We start from the raw sequence: 16,404 nt of genomic DNA on the forward strand, positions 1-16,404 counted from the left end.
CTCCCCAAGGGGCTGGAGGGGCCAGACGTGGGGGCCTATGTGGTCACCATGTTGAACTCGCTGATGGGAGCGGGGTCCTTCCAGGGGCCCATAGAGTGCTGACGAGGAGGCCCAAGGCTAACGAGCTTCCGCGGGCGGGTGCTGGTGCGGTTTCATCGGTTCGCTGATCGGGAGTGTGTGCTCAGGTGGGCAAGAAGGAGAGGAGCAGCAGGTGGGAGAATGCGGACGTTCGAATATACCAGGACTGGAGTGCGGATGGTGGCGAAGAGGGGAGCCGGGTACAATCAAGCCAAGGCGGTGCTGCACAGGAAGGGGGGTGAAGTTTGGCATGTTGCAGCCGGCGCGACTGTGAGTCACCTACAAGGACCGGCACCATTATTTTGAATCTCCAGAGGAGACGTGGACCTTTGCTCAGGCCGAGAAGTTGGACACAGATTGAGGGTCGGGATGGGCGTTTGGGGATTGCGGTTGATATGTTACTTTTTGATGGGGGATCCTTTGCTCTTGTTTTTTTTTTTCTCTATCTGGTTGGGTGAGGGTGGTTAGGGCGGGTTGGGCACTGTTTTGGTTGGGTTGGGCGGGGGTGGGGGGCGGGGGGGGGCTCTTGGAGCGGGTTAAGTAAATGGAACAGGGGTGGATAGCCGGCAGTGTGATGGGGCTCGGGGGGGGGGGGGGGGGGGGGGGGGGGGGGGGGGGAGGAGAAAGAGGCCTGAGTCGGGGGTGAGGGGGCTGGGCCTGTAAAAGGAGCTGCGTCAGAGGTGGCGGGGAAGGGTAGGTGGTAAGCGGGCTTTTTCCCACGCAGAAGACTGGAGTGGGCTGGGCCGAGGTGGGGAAGCGAGGGTTGTTTCCCGCGCTTGGGATGGAAGGGGGAGGTGGAGAGCCTGTGGATGGGGAATGGGAGGATTCGAAGGAGAGGGGGGGAGCGGCGGGGGTCAGCAGGAGTCAGCTGACTTGCGGAAGTGCAATGGGGGAGGGGGAAAGAGAGAGAGTAAAGCTGCGAGGAGGGGTCCTAGGGGGTGGGTGGAGGGGAATCGAGTTGCTGCTGCTATGGTCAAGGGGGAGCTGGAGCGAGTGGGGGGGGGGGTCGAGACGGGGGTCTGCCGCCGTGGGGAACGGGCCCGGTGTGAGGTGCGGGCGCGTGGCTGGCCGAGGAGGGTTATGTCTAGTCGGCGGAGGAGGGGGGGCGGGTAGCCCCCTGATCCGGCTGATAACCTGGAATGTAAGGGGACTGAACGGGCCGGTCAAGCGGGCCCGCGTATTTGCGCACCTGAAGGCGGATGTGGTCATGCTCCAGGAGACACACCTGAAGGTGGCAGATCAGGTAAGATTGAGGGAAGGGTGGGTAGGTCAGGTGTTTCATTCGGGGCTGGATGCCAAAAATTGAGGAGTGGCGATCTTGTTGGGAAAGGTGTCGTTCGAGGTGTCGAGCATTGTGGCAGACAATGGTGATAGGTACGTAATGGTTAGTGGTAAGCTGCAGGGAGAGAGGGTGGTGCTGGTCAATGTGTATGCCCCGAACTGGGACGATGCGGGTTTTATGCGGCGCATGTTGGGTCGGATCCCGGATCTGGAAGTGGGGGGCCTGATAATGGGGGGAGACTTTAACACGGTATTGGATCCGGCACTGGATCGCTCTAGGTCTCGGACGGGTAGGAAGCCAGCGGCGGCTAAGGTGCTGAGGGGGTTTATGGACCAGATGGGAGGGGTGGGCCCTTGGAGATTTGCAAGGCCAGGGGCTAGGGAATTCTCATTCTTCTCACATGTCCATAAGGCTTACTCCCGGATTGACTTTTTTATTTTGAGCAGGGCGCTGATAGCGAGAGTAGAGGATACGGAGTACTCGGCGATAGCCATTTTGGATCCCGCCCCGCATTGGGTGGACTTGGAGCTGGTGGAGGAGAGGGACCAGCGCCCGTTGTGGCGTTTTGAAGTGGGGCTGCTGGCGGACGAGGAGGTGAATGAGCGGGTCCGAGGAAGCATAGAGAGGTACCTGGAGGCCAATGATAACGGGGAGGTCAGAGTGGGGATGGTATGGGAGGCGCTGAAGGGAATGGTTAGAGGAGAGCTGATCTCCATTAGGGCCCACAAGGAGAGGAGGGAGCAGAGGGAGAGGGAGAGGCTGGTGGGGGAGATGGTGAGGGTGGACAGGAGGTATGCGAGGTGCCTGAGGAAGGACTGTTGAGGATGAGGCGCAGCCTCCAGGCCGAATTCGATCTGGTGACCACCAGGAAGGCAGAGGTGCAGTGGAGGGAGGCCCAGGGGGCGAATAATGAGTATGGGGAAAAGGCTAGCCAGATGCTGGCGCATCAGCTCCGGAAGCGGGACGCAGCTAGGGAGATCGGGGGAGTTAAGGATAGGGGAGGGAGTGTGGTGCGGAGTGGGGTTGGCATCAATGGGGTCTTCAGGGACTTTTACGAGGAATTGTATCGGTCCGAGCCCCCACTGGAGGAGGGAGGGATGGGCCGCTTTCTGGACCAATTGAGGTTACCGAATGTGGAGGAGGGACTGGTGGCGGGATTGGGGCCACAATTGGGCTGGAGGAGCTGACCAAAGGGAAAGGGAGCATGCAGGCGGGGAAGGCACCAGGGCCGGACGGTTTCCCGGTCGAATTTTATAAAAACATATATGGACCTGTTGGGCCCGTTGCTAGTTAGGACCTTTAATGAGGCAAGGGAGGGGGGGGCCTTGCCCCCGACGATGTCCCGGGCACTGATCTCCTTGATCCTGAAGCGGGACAAGGATCCCCTGCAGTGTGGGTCTTATAGGCCGATTTCACTGCTGAACGTAGATGCCAAGGTGCTGGCGAAGGTCTTAGCCACGAGGATTGAGGATTGTGTGTCGCAGGTCATCCACGAAGACCAGACAGGGTTCGTGAAGGGGAGGCAGTTGAATGCGAATGTGTGGAGGCTTCTGAACGTTATCATGATGCCGGCGAGGGAGGGGGAGGCGGAGATAGTGGTGGCGATGGACGCTGAGAAAGCCTTCGATAGGGTAGAGTGGGGGTACCTGTGGGAGGTGCTGAAGAGGTTTGGGGAGGGGTTTGTCAGGTGGGTCAGGCTGTTGTATGAGGTCCCAATGGCGAGTGTGGCCACGAACAGGAGGAGGTCGGAGTACGTTCGGTTGCACCGAGGGATGAGACAGAGGTGTCCCTTGTCCCTTCTCTTCGCACTGGCGATTGAACCCCTGGGTATGGCACTGAGGGAGTCGAGGAACTGGAGGGGGTTGGTGCGGGGTGGGGAGGAGCATAGGGTGTCGCTCCATGCGGACGACATGCTGTTATATGTGGCGGATCCGGTGGGGGGAATGCCAGAGATAATGAGGATCCTCAGGGAATGCGGGGATTTATCGGGGTACAAGCTCAACATGGGGAAGAGCGAGCTGTTCATGGTTCACCCAGGGGACCAGGAGAGGGGGATTGGCGAGCTCCCACTAAAAAGGGCGGAGAGGAGCTTCAGGTATTTGGGGATCCAGGTGGCCAGGAGCTGGGGGGCCCTGCATAGGCTTAATTTCACAAGGCTGGTGGAGCAAATGGAGGAGGAGTTCAAGAGGTGGGACGCGTTGCCGCTGTCCTTGGCGGGTAGGGTGCAGTCAGTCAAAAAGACGGTGCTCCCAAGGTTTTTGTTCCTGTTCTAGTACATCCCCCATGTTTATTCCGAAGTCCTTTTTTAGGCTGGTCAACGGGAGCATAATGGGGGTTGTGTGGGCGCGAGGGACTCAGAGGGTGAGAAGGGTGTTCCTGGAGTGGAGTAGAGATAGGGGGGGCTGGCACTGCCCAACCTCTGTGGGTACTACTGGGCCGCCAATGCGACGATTGTGCGCAAGTGGGTGATGGAGGGGGGGGGGGCTGCATGGAAGAGGCTGGAGACGGCGTCCTATGTGGGTACAAGTCTGGGACGCTGGCAACGGCGCTGCTGCCGCTCCCTCCAAGGAGGTATACCACAAGCCCGGTAGTGGCGGCTGCCCTCAAAATCTGGGGGCAGTGGAGGCGGCACAGGGGGGGGAAGTTGGGGCCTCGGTGTGGACCCCAATACGGGGGAAACCACCGGTTCGTCCCAGGGAGGACAGATGGAGGGTTTTCGGGTGGCACAGGGCAGGGATACGAAGGTTGGGGGACCTGTTTGTGGACGGGAAGTTCGCAAGGCTGGGTGAGTTGGAGGAGAAGTGTGGGCTCCCCCCGGGGAACACCTTCAGGTACTTACAGGTAAGGGCGTTTGCCAGGCGGCAGGTGGTGGAATTCCCGCGGCTGCTGTCACGCACAGTACAGGACAGGGTGCTCTCATGGGGGTGGACGGGAGTGGGGAAGATCTCGGAAACTTACCAGGTGATGCAAGAGGAGGAGGAGGCCTCGGTGAAAGGTAAGTGGGAGAGGAGATCGAGGAAGGGACGGGGCAGATGTCTTAGGGAGGGTGAACTCTTCATCTTCGTGCGCGAGGCTCAGCCTCATACAGTTTAAGGTGCTGCACAGGGCACACATGACCGGGAAAAGGATGAGCCGGTTTTTTGGGGGTGAGGACAGGTGTGTTAGGTGCTTAGGGAGCCCAGCAAACCACACCCATATGTTCTGGGCATGCCCAGCGCTGGAGGAATATTGGAAGGACGTAGCGAGGACGGTGTCGAGCGTGGTAGGATCCAGGGTCAAACCAGGCTGGGGGCTCGCAATATCTGGGGTGGCAGAGGAGCCGGGAGTGCAGGAGGCGAAAGAGGCCAGTATTCTGGCCTTTGCGTCCCTGGTAGCCCGGCGCAGGATTCTTCTTCAGTGGAAGGACGCGAGGCCCCCAAGCGTGGAATCCTGGATCAACGATATGGCGGGGTTTATTAAGTTGGAGAGGGTGAAATTCGCCTTGAGAGGGTCGGTACAAGGGTAGGCGGTGGCAACCATTCTTAGACTTCCTGGCAGAACGGTAGACATTGGTCAATGGCAGCAGCAACTCGGCGGGGGGGGGGGGGGGGGGTGGTCGTCTCCCTGTGTGTATCTGTGTGGCGACTAGGGGCTTTTCACAATAACTTCATTGCAATGTTAATGTAAGCCTACTGGTGACAATAAAGATTATTATCCACCTCCAGCACCTCCTCCATCACTTTTTAGTCCTCCTCTCCCATCAATTTTTCGTGCTCCTCTCTCTCCTCCGTGTCCATCTTGGCCTTAAACAAAATCACCTCCCTGTTACCACTGCCTTCAGAGCCTCCCAAACCACCAACTGCAAAAACATCCCCCATGCAATTAAACTCCACATATTCCTTGATCACCTTCCCAATCTTTTTGCAAAAACTTCCCAGTCCCCTAACATCCCCACATCCATTCTTCACCCCAGCCTTTAAGCCATCCCTGATGAATGTGATATAAAATAGTTACTTTAGAGATACTAGTTAATGTAATGTAGAAATAAGCCACTTTGATTCTGGCAGTTAGGGACAAAGGGGTTTGAGACCGCATGGAAAAAGCAGGAAGAGGTGTGTCTATGAGAGTGATGCTGCATTGATAGGGGCCAGAGAAAGGGATTGGAAGTGAGCCAATCAGAATAGATCAAACAGGTCAGGAGGGACATAGGCTGACCTATGTCCGTCGAGTATGTGAAACTTGATACCATTTGAATTGATTTTGCAGAGATCCCTTTGTCTTTTAGTTCAGTCGTTTTCTGGGGTGTAAGAGGCTGGATGTCTCTTACGTTTCTGTAAGATGATTTAAGCTTGCAAGCTAAATAAATAACTTCTTTTTACGTGCGAATCCATCTCAACTTTTATTGAGGCCAGACTGACAGAGAAAGAAATTTGGAGATCTACATCCCCTTCTCTAGAACCACATCTACCCAATGCGGCGCATGGTCCGAAATTAGTATCGCTGAATACTCTGACCTTTTGACCCCAGCCAAAATATGTTTGCCAGCGCCACCAACCTCTCCTCCAACGCCTCCGTCACAATCAAGTACGCCTCACCTGATCTTTCACCGTCGGGTGGGTCTCCTGCAACATCACCACATCGGCATTTAGGCTCTTTGCGTAAAGACGCTCAACCTCTTCACTGGCCCCCCCCTAACCCCTTCACGTTCCATGTTACTATTCTGACCAGGGGGGGGGGCTCTCAACACTGCTTCCCCCAACTAGTTCTATCCGCCATCATCATAACCTGCCCATCGGGCCTGACCCACTCCATCCCCTTGTTACCGTCGAACCCCTCCCACCTCCCAGAATCCCCCCATCCACTTTCTTTTGAAAACACTTCTCCCATTCCTCCACCTTTCACACCTCCCAGGCCTATCAAAACCTGTTTGACCAGGTTCCAATGACCGCGGCCCCACCACTCTCCTGTTCACTAGCCAACTTTCGCTTGTTAGTGTAGAGGCCCCTGCACAAGCCCCCCCTCCTTCCAATTCCCTCCCCCATGACCCAATCCCTGGAAAACAAAGACATTCAAACATTAGCAGTGCGCAAAGACTTCTCCCCAGAAAACCACCATAACCCCAAAGCCCAATTTGCGCAAACCCACTGTAGCCCGGAGCAGAGGGTACACTACCATTCCCCCTCAACCAACCCAAAAACCAACTCCCAAACTGTTCCCTCCACAAATACAAAACAAATACACACCCCGAAACAAGCGATGAGGCTGTGCACAGTATTTTGCCCCCTCCCTTCAATCCAAAGCCAACCCCAGTCCTTCGGCCTTCACAAACACCTCCGCCGCCTCGAAGAAGTCCCTCGAATTATAGGTCACCCTCAACTTCGCCGGGTAGACCACGCCAAACCGTTGCTGTAGAGTGTAGCCTTCACCCAACCAAAGGTCATCCACCTTCTCGCCAGCTCCACAGTTGTCCTGGTATACGAATACCATCTCCCTCCCAATTCACCTCATGCCTTACTCTGCCAACTCAGGACCTTCTCCTTGACATGGAGTTTGTGGAAACAAATTATGACTCCCTTGGCGGCTCAATAGCCTTCGGCTTAGGCCTGAGTGACCAATGAGCCATGTCCAGTTCATATTGGGAGGGTCCTTTCTCCTCCCCCCCCCCCCCCACCCCCCCCCCATCCCATCCCATCCCAACAACTCCTCCATCTTCGCGAAGTACTCAGTCGGTCTCAGGCCCTCCACCACCTCAGGCTAGCACACAATTATCAAATTCTGCTACCACGACCTATTCATGGGATAAAAGCAAATTACTGTGAATGCTGGAATCTGACCCTTTGACGGTCACCTGGACTTGAAACGTTATCTCTTTTCTCTCCCTACAGATGCTGCCAGGCCTGTTGAGATTTTCCAGCATTTTCTCTTTTGATCTAGATCTATTCTCCAGGTCCTCCACCTTGGCTCGGAGTCCTTTGCTGGCTTCCACCACCCTCCGCAGCTCCTCAGCCATCAAGGTGAACTGGTCACTGTGTTGCGACAGAGCTTCCTCCGCCCACTTCAACTTCTCTCCTTGCTCCCGCACCATGGCATATGTTTTCAACACCACTACCTTCACCGGGGCCATCGCCTCCTCCACCAGCTCCTTCATCGCAGCCATCATCTCCTTACGCATCACCTCCATGTGTTTAGCGAACTGCCTTTCAAACTCTTCGACTTTCCTCAGCTTCCTCATGTCTTCCTGCACCAACTTATTCAAAAACTGCCCCTGGAACTGGGGATTAAACTCCAAAATCCAGAGCTTCAAGCAGGAGCCACCCAACGTGCGACTTCCACCTACATGCCGCCACCGGAAGTTCCTTTGTAGATAACTAACACTCTAAGCTAGTCACGTCCAGTTTCAAATGGGTTCACTTACCCCATTTTGTTGAGTCATAATGTCCTGTGACCAAAGGTCCTGTCCCTCAGTACTGAGATTTCCCAAACTAACTTTCAGCAGTAAAGCCCCCTCTACTGATTCCTTCTCCCACCTCGCCAGGGAAAATCCTTATATCGCAGCGGGTTCCTCCTCTACAACCAGTGAATCAGCTTACCCCTGTACTCTTTCTGGTAGCTACCAGAGAAAACAACCTTTTCCCCTGCAAATCACATCTCTCTGCCTGTTGCAGTTTAAAATCTCCGAGACAGAAAGTTTGCAATAACAAGAACATCTGGGTATCAAACCTGGCATTTCAACAGCACAAGAACTGCACCCCCCCCCCCCCCAGTTACCTATGGGAACCAAGCAATGCAGTCTTGTTGTCGGGCAGAGCTTGCAGATCACATGACTTTTTTCATTAGTCCATTTCACCTTAAATTAAGGTGTGTCCAAAACATAATCATCATACATAACTGCACATTCGGAACAAGACACATACAAGAACTGTCAAAACAAATGTAGCCTTTGGACATTAGTATGGGAATGAGGAGAAGTATGTTTGCCTGTCAAACTGAAAGTCTACAGAGAAACTGTGCTGCCACTCTAGTGCACACATGTGAGACCTGGACTGTGTCCCAGCCTCATGCCTAGAAGTTTAACCACTTTCACTGAGCTGCCTTCAGTAGCTTCTGTGAGGTGCTCACCCAAGCTGGTATACCAAGCATCCACATCAAACTGAGACAGTCACAATTGAATTGGGCAAGTCCTGCAGCCAGAATTGTAATTATATTATACAGTGCATCTCTGGTCTCATGGGAGTCAGAGGAAGCACTTACAAGGACACTTAAAAGACTTTGCTTTGGAGTTTTGGTATAGGAGCAGTGCGCCCAGGATCGCTGCACCTAGAACATCAAATTACAAAAAAGTGTGGCTTCCTTCAAAAGCAAGTGCATATCAGAGGCGGAGAGAAAATGCAAGGAGAGAAAATCCCATGCTAGCAGCTCATCCAAAACTCAATCATCTGCAGGGTCCTGTCCCATTTGCATCAGAACATTCGGAGTGCAAATCAGTCTCAGCAGCTATCTATATAACCACAGAAACCCTACCAAACACCCCAGATGATGGACATGATCATCTTTGGCTTGAAGGACAAACATCAGTCTCAGCACTATTGCTTGCAGAGGTTTAAAAACTGCCTCAGACTTAAAAAGGTATTTATCATTTAATGTGTTACAAATGTTCTCTTAATTATATTAATTCTGAACAAATAAAACACTATATGGATAACTATTTTTTAATTAATGTTTCTTTACCTAACAGACATTCTCTATTGAGCAATATATCCGAGTAGGCTTATTTTTTTCATTAGTTAATAAATTCTAATAAAGATTGTACTCTCTTAATTTGAGCAAAATATGTGATATAATTGGGTTTCTCTTCAATATATGATTTTGCTCCAAGATTTGAGATGCACTGTATAATTACAATCCATCTGTAATTCATGGCGCTTAATTTGATTTATCTGGTACCTTGACTTGTAAAGAAATAAATTTTAATTTTGTTGTGTTACTAAATTTATTGCTGAAATTAAATGATTTAATAATTTGAATCAAATCGTACAAATCATCAAAGTAGACCACGAAATAACCATGCAAAGGTCTTTTCAGCTCCTTTGAAAAGACTCAATAGCTGTACTCAACTGGTTGGCTATGAGAATAGAATTTAAAAATGCAGATTTACAAATTGATATACTGCCCAAAACTGTGGAAACAAAAGACTGGAATTGCAAACGGAATGGAAAGAAATTTCTAGAATTTGCTAGTTAAAACGTTAAACATGACTACCTACAAACAATGGTTACTAGAAACTGAAAATATTTAAACACCAAAAGGTGATTGCTTAATGAAAAAGGACAAGGGAAAAAATATTGTATGGTGGAACAAATATGCATTCTAATGTTCCTTTCTAGTTTTTAATTTGATAATTGCCTATCCTATTAAAAACTATTGGCAGGGGATGTATCTTGCACGTAACAATAATTATTGTAAGGTCTGATACACAAGTTGCATCTTCACATGTTTCTATACTTTTTTATATGGGTGGAACTTGTTTGCCAATTGTTCCCCTCCCCACAATTTTGATTCTTCACAATTCTACCACCTGCCTTGAAGTTCTTCTACATCAAATATAAAGCCTCATTATGATGCTGGGCATGCAAACTGTGCCAATCTGAATTAGTCATTTGAAGACAAATATGGTCTCTAAAGGATGGTAGTACCATTTAATGATTCCCTCAAGTGCCACCGCTAAGAGTGGCACTATAAGGGAGCAGTACTATAAAAGCACACCTTGACATCATGTTAGTCAGGACCATGCTTTTGTCATCAAAGCGGCAGTCTAATATCTGGAAGCCAAGTTATGAGTAATGTCCCATTCATATTTTTAAAAAGCAAGCTTATATATAGGCAGCAAATGTATTATTAAATTATATTTATAACCTTTCCAGTTTCCCTTTGCTGTCGTCACCTTTCTTTTGATAAATAGTAAACTGAAACTGAAGGTAGTTAAATCCAGCTGAAAGGTAGTTATGTTTATTCTGAACGTGCATACGACAACATGACAGCAAGCAAAAACAAATGAATCGGCAAGACCATTAGATACGAACACAATTATAGATCACAAATCAAATAAATGATAATCCCCAATTTGTGCACAAGATAATGGCACTTGATTTTTTTTTTTTTTAAATGTCTCAATGTAAGAACATGACAATAGCAAAAAAAAGTGCAATTATGGATGTAAAAGTGTCTAAACACCAGTGCTATTTATTAGCACGAATGTATAACTTTTTGAAAAAAGATTTGAAACTGGGAGCAGGGGCAACATAAAGTCATAACACTATAAGAAAAATTAAACAAATGTATAAATATGTTGTTACGAAAAAAAAAGTAGTTTTTTAACAATTTATGTCTAAATTTTTTGCTGTACAATACAAATATCTGCTAATTAAATGCAACCCTCAAACATACCTAGTTCTGGATGTTCAGTTTGTCCTTGATGTTTTAGTTTCCTCTTCACATAGCTCATCAACCAGGCAAAGATATGGACATCACAGTGCACCGATATGTCTACTTCCTGCCAGCGTTGTGCATCAACAGACAGATACTCAGCAAAGTACTTCATTTCACTGACTAGTAGATTCCGAGGACAAATAAAATCACGCTTCAGGTTTTTGGCTTCATCACAAACATGGATTACCATGTTGGGCCTTTTATGAAAATAAAAGCATCTTGAAACAATGGGTATAACAAAGACATGGTTCCCATTTTTAATTGCTTACAATAATAATTAAAATGTGCTTAGAAACCAGGATTTGCATTAGCGTATCTATTAAAGCTGAGCCGTTAAGGAGGCTACATTTTGTCTGACAATTTTATCAGCCTGCAACATCAGTTCCATGTCTGCCACTTTTGCACTCACCTATGCAGGCTGATTTACTTACATCAATGGATAGTGTTTTTGTATAACCATAATGGGGGGACGGGGGGTGCAGAGGTAGAGAGGTTGTGCAGACTACAGCCCAAATAGTGTATGTTAAGCTCGTAGCTCTGACAATCTGACGAATCAAGACCAAGAAGATCAGTTGTATTTGTATTTTTTTAAATTAGCTAGATCGTCCAGTTTCAGTACCATGGATTTTGGCTTTGGAAATCACTGTGCTTACCCTTCTTGCCTCGTTGGTATATATATATATTCTAATATTTTTGCTTGTATACACAGCTAAAAGTATATGCAAACAAATAGAAATATAGGTTTAAATTTTAGACATAGCCCTCAAGGCTCCATGATACTCACCTAAACAAAAGCAAAAGGCATGGACACTCATCCAAGTAAAGTTCTGATTAAACTAGTACATTATCAAGCTATCACAGGTAATCCACACTACATGTCTCTTTGGTATAACACTTTCTCATTTGGACGGCACTTTTTGCATAGCTTTAGATGCGGCAGTTCCCACTGATTCACTGAAATATATGTTGAGTTTTCACCTTTTTAAAAAAACATGGCAAAATCATGTTTATGAAAAACCCTGACATGGAAAAAATGTTGCATCTTCAAATCATTTTTAACATAACTTATTGTCCCCACTCATCCAATGCCGTCTGGCCTAAATGTTCCCACTCCCATCCCCAGACTCTCACTGTAGACAGGCACCAGGCGAGCAGTCAACGGCATTTCTCCTCAGCTCTGCTAAACTCAGGTTTCCTCTCTACAGTTCCACCAAAGTTCAGGGTCCAAGATTATGCCTTTATTAGGTAGTTCACCATTTAGGCATTTTCTGGGGATTTTAACGTATTTTCCTTCTTTCCTAGTTGCAGCCGTCTTTCAAATTATAAAGTGGTAACATCGAATATTCCTTATGCATTCCAAGTCAAGCACTGTGTTCAGGGATATTTTGTCTGCACCACTCATTGCCTCAAACCCACATTTATAAATCAATACACACCTCTTAGACAAGTCAGAGACAGATCTTCACCACCTTCACAAAATAGGCCATCATAGCTATACAGTTTGCTGCAGGGTAATCTGCAGACAATTGCTGAAACAGGAAATCCCGGTCCCATAAGCAATAAGATAGCCATAGCATGAAGTTTTCTTGCTACGTTTTCTTTTACACCAACATATGCATTGCATATATGTATTAAATACATGACAAAAATTATATTTGGAAACAGCAATTACTTTACTACCTTGTGTGGAAAGGAGCACCAGCTGCACAGGTAAAAAGCATTCAGCACAAGAGTTCCCGTTATTGCAAAACATCACAGCTAGCACCCAAGTGAACAAACACGTCTCTTCATTTGAATGATATACTTACATGGGCTGAGATTTTTTTGTACTCTGAACACAAACATCACCTATGGATATTATTTCTTCAACATTATCCTCCAGCCTCCTCGACTCTGTGCTATGCAAACTCAAAACTAAAACAGTACTCCAGAGTGTGTAAACTATCCAACACACAAAACTCACTCCTATTCTCACCTTGCATTATTGGCTCCATGTCTCCCAGCAAAGCAACTTCAATATCTGATTTGCAAACTCCCTCTATGCTATTGCTCCACTGTGCCTCTGGAACTTTGAGCAACCCAATGTCAACGTCAGACTCTGGGGAAAAAATGTGCCCAACTTCACAACTGCTGTCACATCCTTGAGCCACTATGCTTTTACACACTGCCGTTCTCTCCATGGACAGCTTTACTGTGCTACATTTCTGACAAGATTTTCTACTGCATCTCAATTACCTCTACTAATTTCTCTATTTTTTCCATTTTTCCTGTAAAATACCATTGGATACTGCTACACCAAATTCACTAACCACATACATGTTGGCCAATGTAATTCGATGAATAAATTTAAATTACTCAATGTCTCAACTTTAATCATTTCAAAATGTTGTCAGAAGACGAATACTTGTTTTTCTAACTATCGTAACACTTCTACATGTTCTTAAGAGGCAGCTAGGTAGCACAGTGGGTAGCACTGTTGCTTCACAGCTCCAGGGTCCCAGGTTAAATTCCCGGCTTGGGTCACAGTCTGTGTGGAGTCTGCACGTTCTACTTGTGTCTGCGTGGGTTTCTTCCGGGTGCACTGGTTTCTTCCCACAAGTCCTGAAAGACGTGCTGTTAGGTAATTTGGACATTCTGAATTCACCCCCTGTACCCAAACAGGCGCCGGAATGTGGCGACTCGGGGCTTTTCACAGTAACTTCATTGCAGTGTTGATGTAAGCCTACTTGTGACAATAAAGATTATTACATATATGTTTACCTACCCCAACCTGGATCTGGCCCATTTAAACCTAAAACTCAGTTCAAAAATATTATTTTGCATTTTCCAGTTACGAACTTTTTAAAACGAGTATAAACAGAATGACTCAATAGGTCTGATTACATCCCTTGACAGACATACATGCAGTTTATGGTTACTAACCCTTGGCTTTCATCCAGTTTGTCTTCATCTTTATCAGTGGAACCATTTTCTTTTAGAGTGCAATTTCTTCCTGAAGATACTCCAGACCGTCCTTGAATATTTAAGAGTATTAAAGCTGCACATTACACAATCATAGTAAACCAGACTACATTGCTTTAATCAAAGTCATACAAATGATTCAATCAGTTTTTCTTTCATGAACTAAAATAAAGTTTGAGACGTAAAACCTAACACAAGCCATCTGAATGTCCTTCAATCGCATCAATGACTGTACTAAACACTAACAATTCAACTTTAACTACATAAAATAAAGGACAAATGGGTATAAGATGAAAGAGTGAGCAGATTGAAATAAAATTTCCAAAATGTTGTATTTTGGGTGAGTGGAAATAAAGATGTCTCCCCACCCCCACTCCTTCTGCACTAAACATGATAGCAGTATTAGGATGGACCTGTTTATTTCAGGATTTCCACCCAATTTACAACAGTCCTTGAAATTGTAGTAAGGGTGAAGGGGAATATTCTGTCTGCCTTCCCTTCTTCAAATTAAAGGCATGTACCTGGTGTAGTTCCTGTGAAATGACACCCATTGTGATCATACATGGCCTTAGTGGATCACTTGCCAGCTGAGGTGACAGAAGTCCTGTTGAAGTCCTCAAGATCACAAATCTTTAATTGGAAAATGCAATACATCCTGGAGGGGACTACCTTCCTCATGAGGTCCACTTTCTCCATTCAGAGGAGACTACACATCACAAAATTCTGGGATGAGCCCAGAGCATGCCTCAGTTCTTCTGTCAGTGTGTGCAGCAAAGTTTTAAACATATGCAGTTTCTCTGGCCATTTCAATGCCTCTATTTCCACAAAACAGAAGAAGCTCAGTGTTTGTGCGCATAGGCAGATTGAGGTTTTGCTCCACCACATCTGAACCAACAGAGCAAAATTAAGAATTTCAGTGGCTCTGAGGGCTTATATTGAAGGGTAATTTAGCATAATAAAGACAACCTCCAAACATCTATTTTCTATGTGTTTTTATTGTTATATTTCTGTATTTGTTAACATTTTAGCACATTATTTCTGTTGCTGTATGATAATAAGGGTCTATTGGACAATGACACTTTTTCTTTTTGGTAGCTGATATTGTCTTTCAAGGACACAAGAGGTGACAGCATTTGCACAAAATCCTCTAAATAAGAAAGTTTAAATGCTCCTAGTTTGGGTTTCATTCAGTTGTCTGAGTACTGTCAAGTTATCTTGAACGTCGCACTGGAAGAGTTACAAGTCTTCAAAACTGATGCATTTAACTGTTATTAGTGAGTAGTTATTAGTGAATAATACCAGCATCAAACATCTGCATGTTGAAGCAGAGAAGGCTATGGGGAGATTTAATAGATGCATTTAAAATTATGTGGGGTTTTGATAGAGTAAATGGGGAGAAATTGGAGGGCAGGACCTGTGGCAAGCCGAAGCCACAAATTCAACAAAATTGGCAAAAAAATCAGAGGGAGAAATGAGAGATTTTTAATGCCCTTGATTATTAGAATTTGGATTGCGCTGCCCGAAAGGGTACTGAAGCCGATCCAAAAAGGAATTAGATATATACTTGAACGAGAAACATTTGCAGGGCAAGGGCAGGGAAGTGGAACTAATTGGATAGCTCTTTCAAAGTGTTGAAAGAGACCTGATGGGCCGAATAGACTCCCTTAGCATTGTGAGACATTTTATATGACTTCAAACAACAGCATGGTGGCGCAGTGGTTAGCACTGCTGCCTCACAGCACCAGGGACCCGGGTTCGATTCACACCTTGGGTGACTGCCTGTGTGGAGTTTGCACTTTCAGCCCGTGTCTGCGTGGTTTTCCTCCGGGTGCTCTGGTTTCCTCCCACAGTCCAAAAATGTGCAGGTTAGGTGGACTGGACATGGGGCAAGGTTACAGGACAGGGGTGTTCTATCAAAGGATTGGTGCAGACTCGATGATCTGAATGGCTTCTTTCTGTACTGTAGGGATTCTATGATTCTAAACAACACGTTGAGCATTACTCAGCAAGCCATGTACAACTATACAGGCAAGTAAATTTTATACAGGCAATTCTCTGCAAAGTTGTTCATAGAAGTAAATTTACAGCTCATGTTTCCCAAATAATAATCTAAGTAGTTGTAACCTGAGTATTGCTGAAAAAAGAATTTTGTCGAAGCTTGCTACTATGCTGCTACTTCATGCTACTACTATGCAGTAGCAACACGAGTGGTGTTCGCCACTAACAGGATGTGCCGTCAAGCCAAAAAGACATTCTGCCTGCCATACAAATGAGTAACGTGGGATATGAATTTCAGTATCTGTGTGATGATAGGTATGTAAGCCCAAATCGTACGCGCAGCATGTCACTTCTACTTTTTGCAGCTAGCAAAGTACAGACCGTGCCCAACCAGCTGGTGCTCGCAAAACTCAAAGCAGTGTCCACAATTAGATGTGATTCTATGATTGGACAACATTTGCTAAATAATTCTCAGTGTGCTCAAAATTATGCTGACAAACAATTTAAGATTGTTGGTCGCGTTCATTTTGTGGTGCGTGTGTGTGTACTGGAAGCAATAAGAGTTGCTAACCAATCAGCACCCTCTTCTCATACAGTATAAAGTTGTTTCCCCTTACATT

The 16,404-nt window shown here is 46.9% G+C and overlaps 1 protein-coding gene across 8 annotated transcripts in view; it reads right to left on the reverse strand.

Moving 5' to 3' along the window:
* Window positions 1-16,404, reverse strand: part of sanbr (SANT and BTB domain regulator of CSR) — a 268,809-nt gene that overhangs the window by 228,261 nt on the left and 24,144 nt on the right. For all 8 annotated transcript variants that reach the window (XM_072507794.1, XM_072507791.1, XM_072507788.1 and 5 more), the window contains 2 exons: window positions 13,748-13,838; window positions 10,784-11,022 (listed from right to left, as the gene is read on the reverse strand). In XM_072507794.1, the coding sequence (XP_072363895.1) occupies window positions 10,784-11,022; window positions 13,748-13,838 (330 nt within the window). The remainder of the gene's footprint in view (window positions 1-10,783; window positions 11,023-13,747; window positions 13,839-16,404) is intronic.

The sequence above is a fragment of the Scyliorhinus torazame genome, chromosome 1, assembly GCF_047496885.1.
Source record: "Scyliorhinus torazame isolate Kashiwa2021f chromosome 1, sScyTor2.1, whole genome shotgun sequence".
In the NCBI taxonomy this organism is placed as follows: Eukaryota; Metazoa; Chordata; class Chondrichthyes; order Carcharhiniformes; family Scyliorhinidae; genus Scyliorhinus; species Scyliorhinus torazame.